The 20953-nt window shown below is 40.2% G+C and overlaps 1 protein-coding gene across 1 annotated transcript in view; it reads left to right on the top strand.

Moving 5' to 3' along the window:
* The window catches only part of EPHA4 (EPH receptor A4), a 153821-nt gene that overhangs the window by 117551 nt on the left and 15317 nt on the right, over positions 1-20953 (top strand). Inside the window, exons 9-14 of the mRNA XM_011964679.1 lie at positions 8862-8920; positions 11421-11534; positions 12007-12192; positions 17787-17848; positions 18304-18513; positions 20647-20796. Of these exons, the coding sequence (XP_011820069.1) occupies positions 8862-8920; positions 11421-11534; positions 12007-12192; positions 17787-17848; positions 18304-18513; positions 20647-20796 (781 nt within the window). The remainder of the gene's footprint in view (positions 1-8861; positions 8921-11420; positions 11535-12006; positions 12193-17786; positions 17849-18303; positions 18514-20646; positions 20797-20953) is intronic.

The following is a 20953-nucleotide window of genomic DNA, read 5'->3' as shown; positions in this document are numbered from 1 at the left end:
AATAGATAATACAGCACACAGGAGGTGCTTCAACATGATTTTGGTTAACAGTAATGGTCACTAAAGCAAAGAAATGGGTACTGCACATTCAGTCTTCTCCCAGGAAAGGCCATCAGCATTTCCAGAGAATCAATGGATTTCCAGAGATTATCCCTTGAGCAAATCGTGGGCAGGACATTGCTCTTGGAAATGAACCTAAACCATCTGAGTCCTTATCGCCTAAGTACTTACAATCTGACTTGTTACTTAAAAAATAATCTAAAAAGGAGAGAGAAATAGCAACAGATTAGCAGCATCTTCTTTTGAACCAGTTTTTCTTACTTTTTTCGTCTCCATTTACTGACTCCTGTCGCCTGCCTAGAGGCTCCAGAGGAGTGGTCATTGATATGTGCCACGCACCTGGGCCTTCTTTGTCTTTTATGTGTAAGAATCTGCCTCTTCCCTAATCTGCATCCCCATATACCATCAACTGTTTCACAAGATAGGGCTGTTGGTGAAAAAAAGGGCTAAACCTGGGGATGTCAAAAGGATCCTCTTAAACATAAAGCTTTTCATTTTCTAGAAGAGGGAAGTAGTCCTAGGAAAGAAGTAATTCTTGCCCAAGGTCGTCACATTGCCATAGTGGTAGTCTGAGCTACTACTGGCCCCACCAGTAGCTGTGCTTGGCTCTCAGGCCAGTATCTGTTGCATTATCCCTCTCTGCCTACTGATGATCTCACCAATGTCATAGCAATGCCTTTGGCTATTTCCACTGGCCTGGGCAAGCCACTATGCTTTTACTTTCCTCTGATATACATTATAATTAGAGTGATGACCATATAATCTAGTTTGCCTGGATAGTCCCAGTTGGTGCTTGTATTTCTTTTCTTTTATTATTATTTTTTTTTTTTTCTGAGACGGAGTCTTGCTCTGTCGCCCAGGCTGGAAGTGCAGTGGCATGATCTTGGGTCACTGCAACTTCTGCCTCCTGGGTTCAATCAATTCTTCTGTCTCACCCTCCTGAGTAGCTGGAATTACAGGCACCTGCCACCACACCTGGCAGCTAATTTTTGTATTTTTAGTAGAGACAGGGTTTCACCATGTTGGCCATGTTGGTCTCAAACTCCTGACCTCAAGTGATCTGCCTGCCTCAGCCTCCCAAAGTGCTAGAATTACAGGCATGAGCCACCGTGCATGGCTATGTATTTCTTAATATCATGCCCCCACCCTCACTCTCCAAAGTGTCCTGGTATACAGGGGCCAATTATGTTCACTCTAATATAACACAGTATAGAACAACACATTCTGTGCAGGCATCTATTTTACATTGTGTTCATTGCTTTTGATGCAAAATCTATGTTGGATTAGAGTGATGAGTCAAATCTTGAGATGTTAAATCCACAATAAATTCTCATTTCTGTTTCTTAATATACACACATACAAAAACATATAGACACTGGCATGCCTACTATATTCTAAACAGCAGTATATCTTGGCCTTCAGAAACTTAAGGCTGACCTGCATAGAATTTGAATTCCCACTATTCTTTCCTTCCCTGGTATTTGATTTTGAAAGCCAATCAAGATGACCCTCTTTCTTGTACATTGCCATTTAGTTTTGTATATGTACACATGCTGTGCATATAACCACCGGGAAATGTATGCATTAGTATATATCCATCTGATGGTGGGAAGCAAGGAGCATGTCGGGGAGTGTATAGGAATTACATGTGCTTTTTTTATTTTATACTTACAGATTTCTGTGTCTGAAATTTTCACAGTATCCAGAAATAATCTTTGTTATTAGAAAATAAAGATGTTTAATGGTTTAAAAACAGATACAATTCATTAAATACCTCCACTTCTAAAAATATTTGATAAAAATTCAGCACCGTAGGATGCTCAGAGCACTTCTCTGAAGAAAGTAGGTGTTGACCTTGTGTCTTGACCATCTCTTTGACTTTACTGGAAACATTCTCTAGTTGTAGTCCAGCTTTGCTTTACATTTACTTTGCTTTTTTGTTTTTTGGTATAAGCGGCCCTAAGTACAGCAGTCAAACTGGAGTAATGAGAAATAAGTTACCTCATTATGAGTTCCCTTTGGATGTTCTACTTAAAACATTGGCTTTGATGAAAAGAAAGGAAAAACACGTGAACATGTAATCGGGGAGACAAGTTTATTAAAAGCCATGACTACGGAAAATAGCTTCCTTAAGCCTGATGACTTAATTTCCTCTCTGCCTTTATTGATCACTTTATTACATAAGGCAGGATTGATAGCAGGATGCATCAGATTTCCAATTATGAGTCCCCACCTTAGAGAACTGAGCCTGTCGAGTTACCTAGCGATGATTCCTGTCCCTTCTCCCCCATTAAAAAAAAATGTCACTTCCCAAGGCTGATAAACAGTGCTTGGTGATTGGTCCTCAATGGATCACTTTTTAGAAAATGAAATGTCAACCCCTTGCCCTCATATTGATTCTTCTTTAGTGTCGGCCGTAAAGCTGTCATGGGAAAGGCCGCCTGGAGCCAGGTAGCTGACAGGTTTGCAGTGGCTCATGCACACTCAGCCAATTCTTCTCCTCACGCAGGTTGTCTGCTGTGTTATCTTGGACTATAAATGTTTAAATGGGACAAGAACAGGTGAACAGAGAGGAGACAGGTAGTAGGGACGAAAGCCTGGCCCAGGCTTTTCGTGAGAGGACAAATGAAAGGTAGTACATGGTACTGGCGAAATAATCTTGCCAGACTTCAGCCAGTAGTATGAGAAAGCAAAAGATTAAGCACCCTAGCCTATAAAATCTGAGTCATGTGCTTTGACGATGGGGCTGCTTTGTGCTTCTTAGAATCACCGAATGTTTGTGCCGGAAAGGATGCTACAGACAGATCTGTTGCGGGGTCCTCTTGAAGTGACTCCCATTCTGCTGATGGCATGCAAGATTTCTAAGGAAGTCGATGGACAGAAACTCACGTAGTGAGAAAAGTTTCAATCCTTCTGATGACCTCAGAGAGAAAATCGGCTTGGTGCTCGTTTGTCATTTAAGAAAGAGGAAGCAGCCTCAGGCCCACAGTTGATATCCTGCAGGATTTTTTTTATAGCAATTGTTTCATTTATTTCATTGTACACATTCAGCCTAGAGAAGCCTGAGCCTAAGGCAAGCCAGAATAATCTACGCTTTTTTCAGTGAGATCTACTTTTTTCTTTTGGCCAACTGGAACATGTAAGCATTTAGGGATTGCGGCGAAAGAATCAAACTACTAAATTTATAAAATACCTAAAATGAGATGTTATACTAAGCACATTGATTTAGCTATATTGTATATTTTTACCACCCACATTTATGTTAAGCAACTTAATTTTATATTTTCTGTAGGCATCTTTTTGATCTGTGTCTTTCTCATCACTCAAGATATAATTTCAGAATTCTTTCAGCTTTCCAGAGCACATAATTGTACTTGTTATCTAGGTTATTTTAAGACACAACCCTTCTTGTACCTATGTGATGCTGTCCCTATAAATTTTATTTCAAACCACAAACAAATCTCTATTTGTACATTCTCTAGCAGCAAGTCACCATTTTCACATTTATATATTTATATATTTGTGATCTCCACAACATAACCACTTTTCTATATTGTTTTTTTAAAGCGATCTTTAAAAGGACTGTTAACAATGACATCCTAAAATACAAATATAAGGTGGTAACCTCCAGGACTAATGACTGAATCTATGTTAAATTTCTCTGATACCCTCTTCCCTTTTATAGTAATGATTTCATCAAGTTATCTTCAAAAGCATCACAAACTAGTATTAATTCAGATTGTTTTAGGGTAGTGTTTTTTCCAAAACAGTATTACAGTATTTATTTATTTATTGAGACAGTCTCACTCTGTTACCCAGGCTGGCGTGCAATAGCGCAATCTCAGCTCACTGCGACCTCTGCCTCATGGGTTCAAGTGATTCTCATGCCTCAGCCTCACGAGTAGCTGGGATTACAGGCATGTACTACCACACCCAGCTAATTTTTGTATTTTTAGTAGAGACGGGGTTTCACCATGTTGGCCAGGCTGGTCTCGAACCCCTGACCTCAGGTGATCTGCCCACCTCGGCCTCCCAAAGTGCTGGGATTACAGGCGTGAGCCACCACACCTGGCCCCAAAGCAGTATTTTATTATTCAGATGCGAAAAAACAATTTTAAGAAAGGACTAGAATACAAGAACAGCCCCTATTTCTTAAAGGACAACTTGGTAGTGAGGGAAAGTCTTACTGATAACCAGACACATGCTGTTTTTATGCTAACCTTCTAATGATTGCTAGTGACACTGGGTTTCCATTTATGTTAGGATTATAAAGTACCCGCTTTACCTGGATAAGGAAAAAGAAGTGAATTGATTTTAAGAAAAAACTGAAGCGGTTATGACAACATTTATATATGTATTAGGTACAGGAGACCTAAAGAGATTAAACAAATAAGCAAAGGTCACATGGCGAGTTAGTTGCTGATCAGGACAGGAATTCAGCTCTCGTAACTTCCAATACTGGGATAGATATATTATTTTAATATCTTCTTGACTGACAAAGTTGACCTACATAAAAACACTGACATTGGCACTTCTATGGAACCAAAGCTTCAAGAGTCTGCTAGTGATGTTGGTAAGATTTGTAATCTGTGAATTAATGTGCAAGTCTATTGCACAATATAAAGTCAGAGTTTACAAGTTAATTTTCTCCTCCTATTGAAGGTTAAGGTTTTCCACTTCGGAGCTAAGAGTTCACGTAATGCTAAAAGAGTTATCGTTCAGCCTGTGCTACCACACCCGGCTAATTTTTGTATTTTTGGTAGAGATGGGGTTTCACCATGTTGGCCAGGCTGGTCGCGAACCCCTGACCTCAGGTGGTACGCCTGGGCCCTAATTTCCTTCCCTGGAGTATTATGATCACGTGAAAATGAAAACACTTAAGTGTTGGCCTAATTCAGCTCTGAGGAAGTCATGTAAATTCACACAACTGGGGGTAGATGATACCTTGGGATCATTTCTAAACAACTTGTGTGCAACCATTTCAACACGCTCCTCGTGAACAGCATTTAGACATCATTTGGTGCAAGAACAATGACAGCTTAAAGAAGGGGAAAAAGAAGAATGGCTTCTGTGAATCTTCATGGGTGATGCTGTTCCGTGCTGGGAAGGGACCTCCTGGAGCCATGCTAGTTACATTGCTTTATCTTTAATATGCACTTTAGCTGAATACATTACTTACCTTTTGCTAATTAGTTTTGGAACAGTGAACCACATCAGTCAAATGTGTCCACTTGACCAGAAAAGTTAGTAATTTAGTAAAAGCACGGTTTATGCTGGGCCCCTGCCTTGCTCCCCCTCTCTATTTTGTTTGCTTTATTGGATACTTAAGGTGCCAGGAACAGCACGTTGGTTGAGAGGACTCACGCTGTTCTGCAACAATGTCTGTTAATACCCTTATTACCGTGTCCCTTGGACTGCAGGAGGGCTTAGGTCACACTCTTTCAAAGTTTCACCTGCAGCGTGCGTCCTTTTCTCCAACTCCTATGGCTGAAAGGGTCCATGTTTCCTTCTGGAGCATTTGCTAATAAAACACTCCACTCCTTCCCAATTTTAATCAGCTTGTCCACGTCTCTACAATTAGAAACCTTCAACGAAGTTTTCCTGCTGCCATTCAGGTGATCAGCCTCTGATGTCAGTTTCGAGTTAGGACTTCTTCAGGCGGTGTGGCTTCCTGCAGGCTGGCCGCCCCAAAGGGGAACTTCAAGGGGCTTCCTTTCCTGGGATGATAATGGGCCACATGGTCCTACCCTGAGCCAAGGCAAAAGGGCCATCAGGTGTTAAAGGTAGAACAGGACACAGGCATTTTTGTTTTCCAGATATTTTTAAAAAGCAAACAGACTACTGTTAGCCTTTGAACAGTAATCCTTGTTTTTTTTTTTTCAGCCATTTCCTGCAGTCTTAAGGTTCCTCTCCTCCAAATAACACTCCACGTAAAAAATTCTCATTTAAAAACACACCTTCACCACTAATTTAATTCCTCCTTCTATCTTTAGAAGTCTGAGGAAGGGATGGGTGTGTCAACCTTATAATTAATGACCCCTGTCATTTTGTATTTCCTCTGGCTTTGCACATATTTAATGAATGTGCTTGATGTAAAACAGATAAACACTTTCCCGGGCAGCTTCAGGCCATGGTGTTCTATGGTATATGCCAGGTTTTTGTTTCATTAACAATTTTAAGTTGGTACCAAAGCTTTCTCATTCTGAGCATTTTTTTTCCTTCTTCAAAGGAAAGAAATTCAAATCAGTATTCGAAATCTTAAGTGGTTTAAAAGATATACTTGTAATTTTAGATAATGCTTTTAGGAGCTCTGATAAGACAAAATCCTTCAGGCTGGCAGGACCCTATCACACCCTTGGGACCAATCTATGGCATTTTCCTGACATAAAATGTTATTTTAGTAGTCCCTGACCTCACACTCTTATATTTCCTTTAAAAGAAGGGAAAGGACGGGGGTAGAGGGAGGGGAAGAAGATTGGAGGAGACTTCATCTTTTATAGAAAGTTGTTTGGCTTCAGGGTATTTAAACCTGTTTAGTTACTTCGATGAAGCAATGGATTTTAAGAGCAGTTGAATTCATTTTAAGTGAATGTACTGATATAAAACGTAACACTACTTATAATTAACTCTCACTAGGTATCCTTACGTAACTAGTTTCCAGTAAGAGAGGCCCTGTGAAGTCGTGGGCTGGATCAGGGTTTCCACAAAGTCCTGTACTTGCTGGGAGAACACGTGGTGATCCTCTTGCTCCCCACCCCCCACCCCACCCAGCTCCATATCCTCATCCACAGGGAAACTGAGCGTGTGTCTGTCTGCCTGGTTGCTTTCATAGGGTTGTCATGAAGATGCAATTAAATAATAGATTCTGGCTGGGTGCAGTGGTTCATGCCTATAATCCCAGCACTTTGGGAGGCCTCTGTGAGCAGATCACTTGAGGTCAAGAGTTTGAGACGAGCTTGGCCAACGTGGTGAAACCCCGCCTCTACTAAAAATACAAAATTAGCTGAGTGTGGTGGCGGGTGCCTATAATCCCAGCTACTCAGGAGGCTGAGGCAGGAGAAGCGCTTGAGCCCTAGAGGTGGAGCTTGCAGTGAGCTGAGATCATGCCACTGTACTTCAGCCTGAGCAACAGAGTAACACTCCGTCTCAAAAAATAAATAAATAAAAACAATAGACCCTTTGAAAAGTTAAATGCAAGCTTATGATTTGGGACTGAAATACCGTACTTCACAGTTAGCTGTCGTCACTGGAGTCTCTGTTTTGCTAAGTTGGTTCCTGCTTTGCAAACAGTTAGGGGAGGAGATAATACATGAGATGAAAGCACTTTGAAAAGTTAAATGCAGTGTAAAAATGCAAGGTATTATTATTTGCCAGGGAATTATCCACACGGAGAAACATCTGTAGGCTCTGAGGGTCTGATTGCTGAGCTGGTTCCTGGGCTGCTGACAATTAGGAGAGGAATGTGGGAGGGAAGCTTGGAGCATGTGACCAGGATCCGCTGCCTCTCTGGTTGCACTGCCTGGCTCCTTTAGGTTCTCTGTTGTTCTCTCTTTGTCATAATCATCTGCCTTTCTACCTATTCAAAGTTTAAGAGTTTGGGGTATAGGATTTTGACAGGATCACACTGCCAAGACAACGTGGCCTTGGGGGAATTTTTCCTCATCTCAGACACTGTTTCTTTTTCTGTAAGAGGCTTGCCTTACCTTGTGTTTGAAGCTCTAAGAAAACCTAAGATGTAAATTCCAGTGTAAATTTTACATTTCTGACAGAAACATAAATGTATACATTTTATTTACTAATTTGGTCTCAACTCCCCAAGTTCTAGACAGCTGTAATATCAACTGAGTTGATTTTCTGATTCCTTTAAGTGATATATATTCTCCTGATTCACAATGTATATATATTTTTGATTTCCAAAACTTGAGTTGATTTTCCAGTTTGTATAAGAGAGATGTATACATTCCTGATTGAAGATTTATGTGTACTAAAGATTTCCAACCCACAAAGCTTTATAACAAAGCCAGATTTACACTATTAAAAGTTGTAGGAGCAGAATGCCAAGTTTAAGATAATGCACCATTTTACTGAAAGTGAATCAGGCAAAGCAAAGCAAAGCTTCTCATTTTTACCCTTGCTCATTTTTTACAAATTAGGGAACATAATTCAGTACAAAGCAAATACTTACTTTTAAACTTTTCATTAATAAGTTGGGAATTTGTATGCAGCAACTGAAACCAATAACCGCAAAAGTGTTGTTTCAAGAGTATCATGTGATATGATAATGAATTTTTGTGGTAGTAGTTATCTGGTTATAGCAATAATATTTACTATTACCCATCACATACTGAACATTATTGCCATTTGATTTACGCAGAATTACCCATGGAAATTTAAAATATATATATGCATACACACATATATATACACACACGTACATATATACACACACATGTGCATTTATGTAAATGGAAAAATAGCCAATAAACTTATCTTCAGTAAGATAAATTTTCTCTGAGAGATTTTGAATTATAATTATATTATAAAACATTTGCTTTAAGCTATTGTAAGACACCTCAGTTTAAAACTGTGGTTCAGAGGTGTCTCTGACTGCTTGAGCTTTAAACCATGACTTACTACCCGGGTGACAAGTATTTCATCTCTTGTAAGTCTCAGTTTTCTCATCTCTGAAATGTACATAGCATACCTGCCTGACTTACGGTAGCAACGAATTTGTCTTATGGCATGTGTTAAAGCTTAGGTGTTTGAGGAAAATAATTCTCTTTTTTAAAAAATTTTAATAGACGGAGTAAATACAGTAAAGCCAAACAAGAAGCGGATGAAGAGAAACATTTGAATCAAGGTACAAAAAAATTGGATTAAAAAATTTTATTTTTAGAGCATGTCTCACATTTTCTAGTTTAAACATGTCCAAATAATATTTACGTGACTATTAATGTTCTATAATATATTCCTTATCCCAATAATGTACTTCCTGAGTATCAAACTGAAATGGGTGATTTGGATGGTGAGATTAAAGATGTGGAATGAGGTAGAGATGTTTCTTTAGATTTTTACTTTTCCGTATTTTATCCTCTACTCTGAGAAAGTTATCGGTCTAGCTGGCTCATTCTTGTAGCTGGGTGGCAAAATTAAAATGGGTAATTTTTTCATATAAGCTAGAAATTTGAGGATGAGGAAAAGAATAAGAAATGTAACAGGAATTGCTACTTCCCAGGGAATGGCTATATGTGATATAGAATTAGTGACTATCAATAAATTTTTAGTGGATTCTAATTTTGATATTCCAAAGAGGTCAAAGAAGACATTCAAAGAAGTGGCTCTAGAGTGACTTAAGCAAGGTAGAAGAGTTTTTTTTTTTTTTTTTTTGAGACGGAGTCTCCCTTTGTCGCCCAGGCTGGAGTGCAGTGTCGCGATCTTGGCTCACTGCAAGCTCTGCCTCCCAGGTTCGCGCCATTCTCCTGCCTCAGCCTCCTAAGTAGCTGGGACTACAGGTGCCCGCCACCACGCCCGGCTGATATTTTTGTATTTTTAGTAGAGACAGGGTTTCACCGTGTCAGCCTCACCTCAGCTGACCTCGTGATCTGCCCACCTCAGCCTCCCAAAGCGCTGGGATTACAGGCGTGAGCCACGGCGCCCAGCCGGTAGAAGACTTTTAAATGGACAGTGGTTGGTGACTATCCAGGAGAGCTGTCCACTAGAACTTTCTGAGATAACATTGTTCTATATCTGCACTGTCTAATATGTAAGCCAATAGCCACACATGCTGTTGAATATTTGAAATGTAGCTAATATGGCTGAGAAAGGCATCTTTTTAATTTAATTTATTTATATTTAGATAGCCACAAGTAACAAGTCACTCACATATTAGTGCAGAAAGATAGAAGAAAGATTGACCGGGCACAGTGGCTCATGCCTGTAATCCCAGCACTTTGGTAGACCAAGACAGGCAGATCACTTGAGATCAGGCATTCGAGACTAGCCTGGCCAACATGGCAAAACTCCGTCTCTACAAAAAAATACCTAAATTAGTCAGGCAAATGATGCACGCCTATAATCCCAGACACTCAGGAGGCTGAAGCATGAGAATTGCTTGAATCCAGGAGTCAGAAGTTGCAGTGAGCCAAGATCCTACCACTGCACTCCAGCCTGAGTGACACAGCCAGATTCTGTCTCCAAAAAAAAAAAATAGATAGAAGAAGGAGAGGGACTGGGAATAACAAGACTCATCTTGAAGATTTTCTTGGCTATAGCATATAAAGTGATAAGGGATATGGAGTGTCTAACAACTTTCCATTTGTTCACCTCATTTCCTCCTAAAATCATATTTTTTCAATTTTTACGTGGGATATATGTTTTTTTTAAAAGCTGATCTATTAAAAAGAAGTAGCAAGAAATTGCCAGTTTAAGGAGCTTATTCCTAACCAAGGGTGCTGGGATGAGGACAAGACCTACAGGCTTGGAAAGTCAAAGGGACTGGGCCAACTGGTGTCCTGCATACTCTGCGTCCTAGTGTCCCAGCAGCTCCAGGAGGGAGAGGAGCAAATGCCAAGACAAAGCTTTTTACAATGACTTCTGCCTCTTGGCCCAGATATCTGTCACTGGGCTGCCTCCAAACACATCTAAATTTAGTTTATGAGTAGTATGAGATATGACTGAATCGTACTTCCTGATGTCCAGACCATTCACAGTTAGGCTACAATGGTTATCTCCAGCTGAAGCTTTCTGGCGAAGTTGAATATCTTTGCTTATGACACCTTCTTTCCAAAACAGAAAAGAAGTGGAGGTCCACTACAGAGTCTGTATTCTCAAATCAACTAGCTGATGTTAACCTTATTGTCTACTTTAACTTAGATTTAATCTAATTTTGTTAATTGTCGGTCACATATTTAATTCATCCAGATATTGGGCAAAATGTGACACCATGTGGAAAGAGCTGGTTGAAATTAAAAAGCTTCTATTTTCTTCCCTAAGGGAGGATAACTGAAAGCAGCGGGCAGGACTTCATGCAAAGGCAAGGGAGCTATGAGCAACTGCCTGGGACAATAGTATTCAGCTAACACAATCCAAATTTCCTCCATTGGATGGGTGGTTTTAAAAATCTTGTCCTTGAAGTGTGAAGACATTCCAGGAAGTCAGTAAAGCTGCAGCCTCTTAAGTAGCTAACAATATTTTGTTTACCCACTAATGAAAACCAGAGCAAGAGTTTAACCATTTTCGTATGTCAAGACCGTACAGCTAACTTGACTTTTCCTATGTTTTGTAATTTTAGACCCAGACTACTTATGTTTTTTAGTGGTTCCTGAGAAACATTCAGCCAACTTATCGTGTTTATTACTTAGGTGTGAGAACATATGTGGACCCCTTTACGTACGAAGATCCCAACCAAGCAGTTCGAGAATTTGCCAAAGAAATTGACGCATCCTGCATTAAGATTGAAAAAGTTATAGGAGTTGGTAAGTGTCTGAGTGTCTGTCTGCTAATGAGTCTGTTTTCTTGGTGGATGTTAAATATGTGTGTGGATTATGTAAATGTATTGGTGAGTATATTATGTGTGTATATACATGAAATTTCCTTTTCTTGAGTACAAAATATCGTGTTATAAAGAACTCTAGTACAAATTTTGATTCTATTCTTAGAGAGAAACTTAATGCGATCTGAAATCAGATTGATTGCATTCAAAAGGTTTACTCTATTTCTTACTAACTAAGATTTTGTGTAGTGTTTTTTCATTAAGGCTTAGTTTTCTCTAATAAAATGGGGCTAGTAGCATCTACTTCAGGGTTGCATGGAGGATTTTGTGAAATAATCTATGCAAAGCACTAGCACAGGGCCTGGCATGTAACAAGCACTCAAGGAATGTTAGCTATTATTCTTTCATCTTGAATGTGTTTCTGGTCCATCATAGATTCTCTTTCTCTCCCAAAGGTGAATTTGGTGAGGTATGCAGCGGGCGTCTCAAAGTGCCTGGCAAGAGAGAGATCTGTGTGGCTATCAAGACGCTGAAAGCTGGTTATACAGACAAACAGAGGAGAGACTTCCTGAGCGAGGCCAGCATCATGGGACAGTTTGACCATCCGAACATCATTCACTTGGAAGGCGTGGTCACTAAATGTACGTGGGTCACCCCCTTTACAAAGCCAAGTTAGAAGTTACTGGGAAATTAAACACACATTTTCTTTCCAGGGAAATGACAGATGGCGCAGACCCACTGATTGCTAATAGGAGGAAATCAGTGCAGGACAAGTCATTAATCTTGTAGTCAGCTCTAAATGGGTCTATGGTTTCGGCTGATACCCAATCTCCAAGGCAGCTTGTGTGAGATTTGAGAGAAATTAACATAGCAGATTTTTGGTATGCCATGCCATCTTTCAGATGTTTGCTAGGCCAAACTGATTGTCATAGGATAGGCACAAGCAGATGGTAAGCAAAATAAAATTTAAGGACTTTTCCTATAAAGCACAACAAAACCTGGCCACACCTTGTGCTGGAATCTTTGGTTCCAGATGCAGATTGTGAAGCTTGGGAATCTTTAATATATTGGGGGATTTGCTTGTCTGCTCTGCCTGATTTATGGCTGTTGCAGTTCAGCATCTATTTACAGTAACACCTGGTTGAACTTTCCTTTTTTAGTCCATTAGCATTCACTGAGCCTGTGAACCACGCTTCAGTTAAAATGCGACACAGCTCAACAGATGCATTTTGTGAAGCAAACCCTGAATATGTCTGTAAGGCTGGCTAAGACCAACTTATAAAGTGCCACATAGACAGTACAGCTGAGGCAGTCCCTGTTTAAGGTGGCTCTGTTCCAGGAGCCCTCATACACCCTACAAGTCAAGGATCTGGTAAGCCTGGGGCTATGTCTCCAAGGCTTTTCTTCTTTGATTCAAGGTATCTGTGGAAAGCATCTTCACTCAGCGTGTGCAGAGTAACGGCAATATAGCCACCCCAGTGGGGTGAAGCAGTCGGAGGAGGGTAGGTTAAAGAGAAAAACAATCTCTCACACCTGTAGTCCTAGTTACTTAGGAGACCGAGGCAGGAGGATCACTTGAGCCCAGGAGTTCAAGTCTACAGTTGAGATGGGTAAGTTTCCTGAACTCCTCGTGGGACTTGCAATGGGGTGTGGCTTGTTTTGCTTGGCCACCGAGCTCAAACTTTTTGTGGAAGGGGGAGCACACAGATTAGCACCTGCAGGAGCCCAGGTGAGTGGTCACCAGTGATCTCTGGTGCCCCAGAAGGTGTATGTTACAAACAATGCTCTTTTAGCAGTTGCCACCTGCAAATGGCTAAGTGTTAACCAGCTTAGTGGAGAGTCAGGGTGACAGCCTTTTTCACCCTCCCCTCTTGGTACCTGGGTTCCTGTCTGGCGTCCAGGAAGAATCAGGTGACATAGACTTGAAGGATGGTGAATGTGTAAGCTTTATTGGGTGATGGAGGTGGCTCTCAGCAGAATGGGGAGCTGGAAAGGGGAAGGAATAGGAATAGGAATAGGAAGATAATCTTCCGCTGGAGTTTAGCTGTGCCAACCGAACGCTCATGGTTTGCAGGGTTGAAGGTGGGGCCTTTGCATGCAACCACCGTTTTCTACCCAGTATTTCCCTGCCTCCTGTCCATATCATTCCTAGTGAGCTATGATAGTGCCATTGCACCCCAGTCCAGGTGACAGAGGCACCTGAACCTATTTTTTAATAGAAACCTGTCTCTACTTAAAAAAAGAAAGAAAGAAAGAAAAGGAAAAAGAAAAGAAAAAATGAGACATTAGGCCTGGGGCAGGTGGCTAGTAGGACACAAAGTACAAAATCCTTAGGAAGAAGAAATGAGGTGGTTAACTAAAATGGGAGCGAAAGTATACACTATTCAGTTCAGAGGTCCTCAAACATAAGTGAGAATCTTCTGGAAAGCTTGTTAGGACAGTTTCTTGGGCCTCTTCCTCAGAGGTTTGATTCAGCAGGTGGTGTGCGGCCCATAAGTTTGGAGGGCTAGAGAGCTCACCACAGGTGAAGCCAGTGCTGCTAGTATGGGAATCGCACTTTGAGAACCACTGGACTGGGGACAAACGACCGCTTACCAGCTCTGCTGCTACTAAAGCTTGTGACCTTGGACTGCTTGTTCAATCTTTCTGTTTCAGTTTTCTCATCTGTAAAATGGAGCTAAAAAGAGCATTTGCCTTATAAGGTTACTTTGGGGATGAAATAGAATATTTTGGGTGGTTAGCACAATAGCAAATTTTTTCAGGGAAAAACCTCATATGTCTTCAATGGTGCTATTATGTCTTAAGAAGTAGGTACATCTTTCCCCATCTTCAGAATCTTTCGAAAAAAAAAAAACCAAACAAAAAAAAAAACAAAAAGGAACCTTGATGCGAAGGATATATAATTTTCTGCCTGAGGTGAAGTCTATAATTAGCATAGAATAGCTCTATTTGCTTTTTGAGATTAGTTTTACAGACAGGATATTTTTCTGTTGCCTGTGGCCTTCAGGGCCACCCAGAGTCCTTCACTACTTTAATTAAAAGATAACATTCCCTTTAAATACTTTTGCAGGTCCGTTTTCTAAAAAGGAGGCTCTGTTCAGCTTAGGGTGTTTTTCCTGTCGCAGACAGTGATTTTCCTAGCACCTCTGCAGAAGAGAGAAGAAACAGGGGATCTTTGTATTAAAGTCCCACCGCGCCTCTAAAACGCGTAGCTATTACAGCTGTAACTGTTATAAACGACTGGATGCATTTGCATAATGCAGTTGTCACTGAATTAAAATGATTTAAAATTTCTACTGGAGAAGCTATTCCCTTCCCCCACCCCTCTCCTCCCCACTGCATCCCTGCCTAGTGGAGGGAAGGAGACTCCTCTATCCAAGAGCCCAGCCCAGGCCTATTTTATAAGCCCCTCTGCTTATGGAGACATTCGTCTTTATTTCTCTTGTAGAGCTCATAAAGGTTCTGACAAATGGATACTTTTAATAAACAGAAAAAGGAATGCAGAAAAATTGTGAAGATGGTGCCAAGAGTCGGACTAGGGAGGTGTGAGGGTGAAAGGGTAGAGTGGAAGCGTGTGAATTCATTACCAGCAGTTACTTGAGTAACTTTTGAAATTGGCAGGAGGACCATAAATTCGCTGCATGACCCTTGCTTTTGGATCCTCTCCTGTAGTCTCCACAGCTCCAGAGGGATCTGGTGAAATGCAAGGAGGTGTTAATGCACAGCCATGAGAGGCTGCCCTTTCTCATTAGTTGACAAAGTATCTTTTGATTGAGGCAGGTTGATTAAAACTCATTTAGGCACATTTGTTCTGTCAGAAGACTATGGTCACAAGCTGAACTCGGTGACTAGTGCCTGGAATCCCAGCTACTCAAGAGGCTGTGGCAGGAGGAGCCCTTGAGCCCAGGAGTTCAAGGCTGCAGTGAGCTATGATCCTGTCACTGCACTCTAGTTTGGGCCACAGAGCCAGACTCTGTCTCTTAAAAAAAAAAAAAAAAAAAAAAAAAAATTTTTTTTTTTTTTTTTTTTTTTTTTTTTTAAGTAGAAAACCGTGGTCACACATGTAGAGGGTAAATGAATCTGAGAACTAAGTATTTCCTATTTATATTGATAGAGGATCGGCAAGCACACCCCTGCCGGCAAAGAGAAAAGACTTAAAAGTGGTTTTATTCACCTTTGGTCTACACCAAGATTCCCACTTTTTCTACCAGCCTTCTTTCCTCACTTGAAAATAACATGGTACTATTTTCTAATACAAAAGTGTTTGCCTCTGAGTGATTTCTTAGACACAACATCAAAAACTCAAGGAATCAAGAAATATCACAAATTGATATATTGGACTTCATGGAATTAAAAACGCACTCTTCAACACTTTTGCCCCTAAAGTGAAAAATTTCCCCATTCCCTATATGCCAGAAATTATAAGCTGATGGAATCACTGGGTGGAAAATATATTTCGTTAGAATAATCGTGGGTGCTTTTCAGCGGTGAAATATTTTAGCCCATTTTTCTAGACTGAAGTCTAAATAATCAGCAAATGCAGCAATAAAAAGTGTGATTTTTTAATTTTAATTTTTATTTTTTTTAGAATCTCTCTCTGTCACCCAGGCTTGAGTGCAGTGGCACGATCTTGGCTCACTGCAACCTCCGCCTCCTGGGCCCAAGTGATTCTCCTGTCTCAGCCTCCCGAGTAGCTGGGACTACAGGTGTGTGCCACTGCACCCGGCTAATTTTTGTATTTTTAGTAGAGACGGGGTTTCACCACGTTGGCCAGGCTGGTCTCAAACTCCTTGCCTCAAGTGACCCACCTGCCTCAGCCTCCCAAAGTTCTGGAATTACAGATGTGAGCCACTGTGCCCTGCCAGCGTGAATATTTTTTGGTGTATTAAACTGACATTTCATTTTCTCCCAAAGGAATATTTTAGGGACCTGTTTTATCCTTCTCTTAGGAAAAAAAAAAAAAAATTCATGATTCCCACCCTCCACTCCGCAATAATACCCTTTAGAAAGAAGGAATTTCAGACCTTGAGCTCATTGCCTGTGCAGGAAAGTAAAGAATGATTCTTATGTCCTAAAGTCCTCAGAAAGAGGAGTTCAGTGAAAATCTTGTTTCCACCTCATTCTGCTCAGAGCTTAAAATCATTTTTATTTCTCTGCGGAATGGGGGGAACCAGGATGTTCTAGTACTGAATTTAAATTCCTGTCTCAGATGAAATAATTTACTGAACCTTTCCTTTGACTCTTCTGGGTTTTTTTGTTTGTTTGTTTTTTGAGGTAGGCAGTTTAAAGAATCAGACCAAAGCAAGTTTATTCATAGCTAGGGAAAGTGAAGAGAAAGGACAGAGCCCCTGAGCTGAGCAAGACAGTGGAGAGAAGTTGCATGCTTGTTTGTTGTTGTTGTTGTTGTTGTTGTTGTTGTTGTTTGAGACAGTCTTGGTATCGTTGCCCAGGCTGGAGTGTATTGACGCCATCTTGGCTCACTGCAACCTCCGCCTCCCAGGTTCAAGCAATTCTCCTGCCTCAGCCTCCTGAGTAGCGGCATTACAGTCTCCTGCCACCACGCCCAGCTATTTTTTTTTTTTTTTTTTTTTTTGTATTTTTAGTAGAAACGGGGTTTCACCATGTTGGCCAGGCTGGTCTCGAACTCCTGACCTCAGACGATCCTCCAGCCTTGGCCTCCCAAAGTGCTGGGATTACAGGCGTGAGCTACCGAACCCGGCTGCATGCCTGGTTTTAAGATGTGTCTGGATAAGGAAGGATTCAACATAGCCCCTGCTCCCTGAAACACGGATTTCTCTAAATAAAGAAAAGAAGTTGATCTGCCTATTGATGTCCTTAGCTTCTTACAAGTGGCTCTTCTGGGGACAAAATAAATTAATTATCCTGAAGATTATTTTTGCATTGAAACAGGCCCTCCCATTTATCATTTTCCCCTTTTGCTTGAGAGAGCAATTATCCATTCATGTTGCTCCCTGGATACGAGAGGCCACTTTAGTTAAAGACCTTGTCAACAAGCCACCCAAAGGGTTAACTATCCAGATGGAATTTAAACCTACTTGTCCTTTTAATATTTCATTCCTAGCTCCCCACAGCTGAGGCATAAGCTTGGCTTGTTTTAATTAAATTAGATCACACAAGACAGGTGTCTTGGCAGTAAAATTGTGCACAGCCCATTTTTATCTCATTAACTGCAGTGCTCATCAAAGGTTTGTGTTTTTCTTTCTGAAAACTCTAGGTAAACCAGTAATGATCATAACAGAGTACATGGAGAATGGCTCCTTGGATGCATTCCTCAGGGTATGTGACTACTTTATATTACACCCAAGAATGTTGGTATTTGGAAGACTCCTAACAGAGTCCTTGTATTCATTCTGTTCGGTGGTATTCGTGGATTTTTTTTTAAATGGGGCAAAGAAAGAAGAGGAGAAATCGAGAATGATGTGATTTTTAAGGCTATTAAATAATCCATGTTCAACGAGGGTAGTTTTTGATTTATTCCTGTAATGTGGAGCTGTTTGAGCCACAGATTCATTACAGTTGGATAATTTCCATCTGTCACAGGAAGCAAACCTAGCTCCTAGGGTCCAGTCTGCTACTGAATTAGTAACTTTGGTCAGAAGGGCCTGGAAATCATGTTGAGTTTCACTGCATACCGGATACAGATATCCAAAAAGATCCAAGTAATAAATGCTTGGTAAGAATTAATTTGGCCTAATGGTAATGGGATTGTTCCTCACTCCTTTTCTATGCAGAAAAATGATGGCAGATTTACAGTCATTCAGCTGGTGGGCATGCTTCGTGGCATTGGGTCTGGGATGAAGTATTTATCTGATATGAGCTATGTGCATCGTGATCTGGCCGCACGGAACATCCTGGTGAACAGCAACTTGGTCTGCAAAGTGTCTGATTTTGGCATGTCCCGAGTGCTTGAGGATGATCCGGAAGCAGCTTACACTACCAGGGTAAGAAAGATTGGTGACATCTTGGCTTTCACTCTGGTGAAACTGTTCCTCTCTTCTCACTTTGAGATTGAAGCCCTTTGTAATTCTTTTGTTTCTTAAGTTTTCTCATGCCTCGAAGCCTCCTCATATTCCTGCGTCCGTTTTTAAACCATGCTTCCAAGAAAAGAGGGATTTCGAAGCTGACCCTAGATGTATGACAATATTAACAGCCACAAACTAGAAGCAAAATGAATTATCTTTCCCTCTATGTTTTTTTGGGGGGGCAATGGGGAGAAAGTGTTAATGAACAATAAGACGGTGTCTTAAATAAAAATGAGCTGAGAAGCAAGCATTAAGGATCAGTTTATACAACAAATGATCAATTACTGAGAAAATCAAGAGGTAGCTTTGCTTATTTATTTTTTTGCACTTGTACTTGCCTGCTGTCTTCCTAATCTTTCTTCTTTTTTTTTGTTTTTGTTTTTGTTTTAGATTTTGTATTTGCCTTTTTTCTATTCTTTTAAAAAATCCTTATTCTAAATGAGACAAAGCAATGTTTCTAGTTGGTTGGCTACCAAATCTCAGAATGTATATACAGGATTTATAAAACATTTATACCATGCAAGGTTTTCTAGTATCTAATGGCCTTCATTTTACCACTGGTAGATAAGCGAGGATTAAGACACAGTTAAGAGTTTTAAGTACACAGTTAATGGCTGTGCTATCTTAGCTCCACTATCTGAATATAAAATACTAATGGAATAAACACAGAATCATAAAACAGTTATTGGCCATTAACACTGACACTGTTAAAATCAACACGAAGCTGACAGTTACCAGCCATTTTCCCCTTTTAGCACTCCCCATTTTGCATCTGCAATCCCAAGCAATGGGGGTTTTTTGTTGTTGTTTGGTTGGTTGGCTGGCTGAGCCTTTTATTTTGTCGGGGGAATCAGGGGGGTATAGTATTCTATTTCTTTGGCTCCAATTCTGATTCTTATGCTTGTCCTCTTTTGAATTCCAAGTCCATTCATTTAGAAAAGAATACATCTTTGTGAATGTTGAAGATCTTTTATTTTTTCCGAGTAGTTGGAGAAAGAAAAGTTAAAGGAGGCTTCTAGAATGATACATTTACATAGATAAAACCTTAGACAAATATTTAAGCAGGGGGGAATGCAGTACAAGTGTCCTGTGTGTAACAAGGATGAATGCAATACACTGGGTGTTCAGAGTTCACTGCAATGTATCAAAGCAATTTCCAGTACAATTTATTGTCCTGTTTCCTGGCCCTACCTAATAAAGCAAAGAAAACTTTTAAATGATGGCCCTGGGGATACCTCAAGGGTCTGAATTAGACTTGAATTAATTTCCCCAGGTGGAACCCTAGGACATTGAAAACCTGACTGAAAGTACCTTAAACATAAGCATAAACAAATAAGACATTTGAGGCAAAAAAAAAAAAAAAAAAAAAAAAAAAGTGCATTTTGAAACTTTTCCTGGGTAATATTCACTTGCTTTACCATTTTACAAGTCTTTTTTTTTTTTTTTAATTTAATAACAACTAAAATCCTGTCCTTACTCCATTAAAGTCAGTAATAGCTCTAGTGTCTGGTATTATTTGGCTTTCTCTAAAGACCTATTTATCATATCATCCCCTAGCTATTGCGCATGTTTCTCATGCTGTATAAGGGGAGGTAGACTTGTGTTGGATAGAAATGTTCATATTTAAATTCCTTCATTCATGATTTTTGAAGCAGTATTAAGCATTGCCTTCCTTTGTGCTCCCGGGTGAAAGAATCCAACAAAAAATCAAACAAATGTCAGCTACATATCACTGATACCCCGTGGATAACATGTATTTTGTAAAACCTGAGATTTCTTTTTTTCTAGAATATTGCCTTAAGCAGAGCTCAGATAATAGGTAGGTTTTAAAAACATAATTAGATTACTTAGTCACTTCCCTGTGAGTAAAGAAAACATAGGAGAACTGTCTTAACCTGAAAGACTTGCGTTAAAATGAACAAGTGTCTTTTGTTTTGAGAGCTATCTCAAGAATGCTGTTGTCCTGCTTGGCTAGCAGGAACTACATTCAGAATCTAAAATGGCACATCAGTGATGTACTTAAGGAATAACTTATGGCTCAAATGTTCACAGGGTGGCAAGATTCCTATCCGGTGGACTGCGCCAGAAGCAATTGCCTATCGTAAATTCACATCAGCAAGTGATGTATGGAGCTATGGAATCGTTATGTGGGAAGTGATGTCGTACGGGGAGAGGCCCTACTGGGATATGTCCAATCAAGATGTAAGTCTCTATGTTCTGAAATATACTTTTTCACATTGAGATTCAGGAAGTTCTGCATTACTGTATGATGGAGTGAGCACGGGGTTTGAAATGATACATTAAACTCAAATTTCTTAATACAGATATATCTAGCAAGCTAGTTCAACATTATAACCAA

The sequence above is a fragment of the Mandrillus leucophaeus genome, unplaced genomic scaffold (assembly GCF_000951045.1).
Source record: "Mandrillus leucophaeus isolate KB7577 unplaced genomic scaffold, Mleu.le_1.0 Scaffold70, whole genome shotgun sequence".
In the NCBI taxonomy this organism is placed as follows: Eukaryota; Metazoa; Chordata; class Mammalia; order Primates; family Cercopithecidae; genus Mandrillus; species Mandrillus leucophaeus.
The sequence above is the reverse complement of the archived record's forward strand: the minus strand, read 5'-3'. Positions and strand labels throughout refer to the sequence as shown.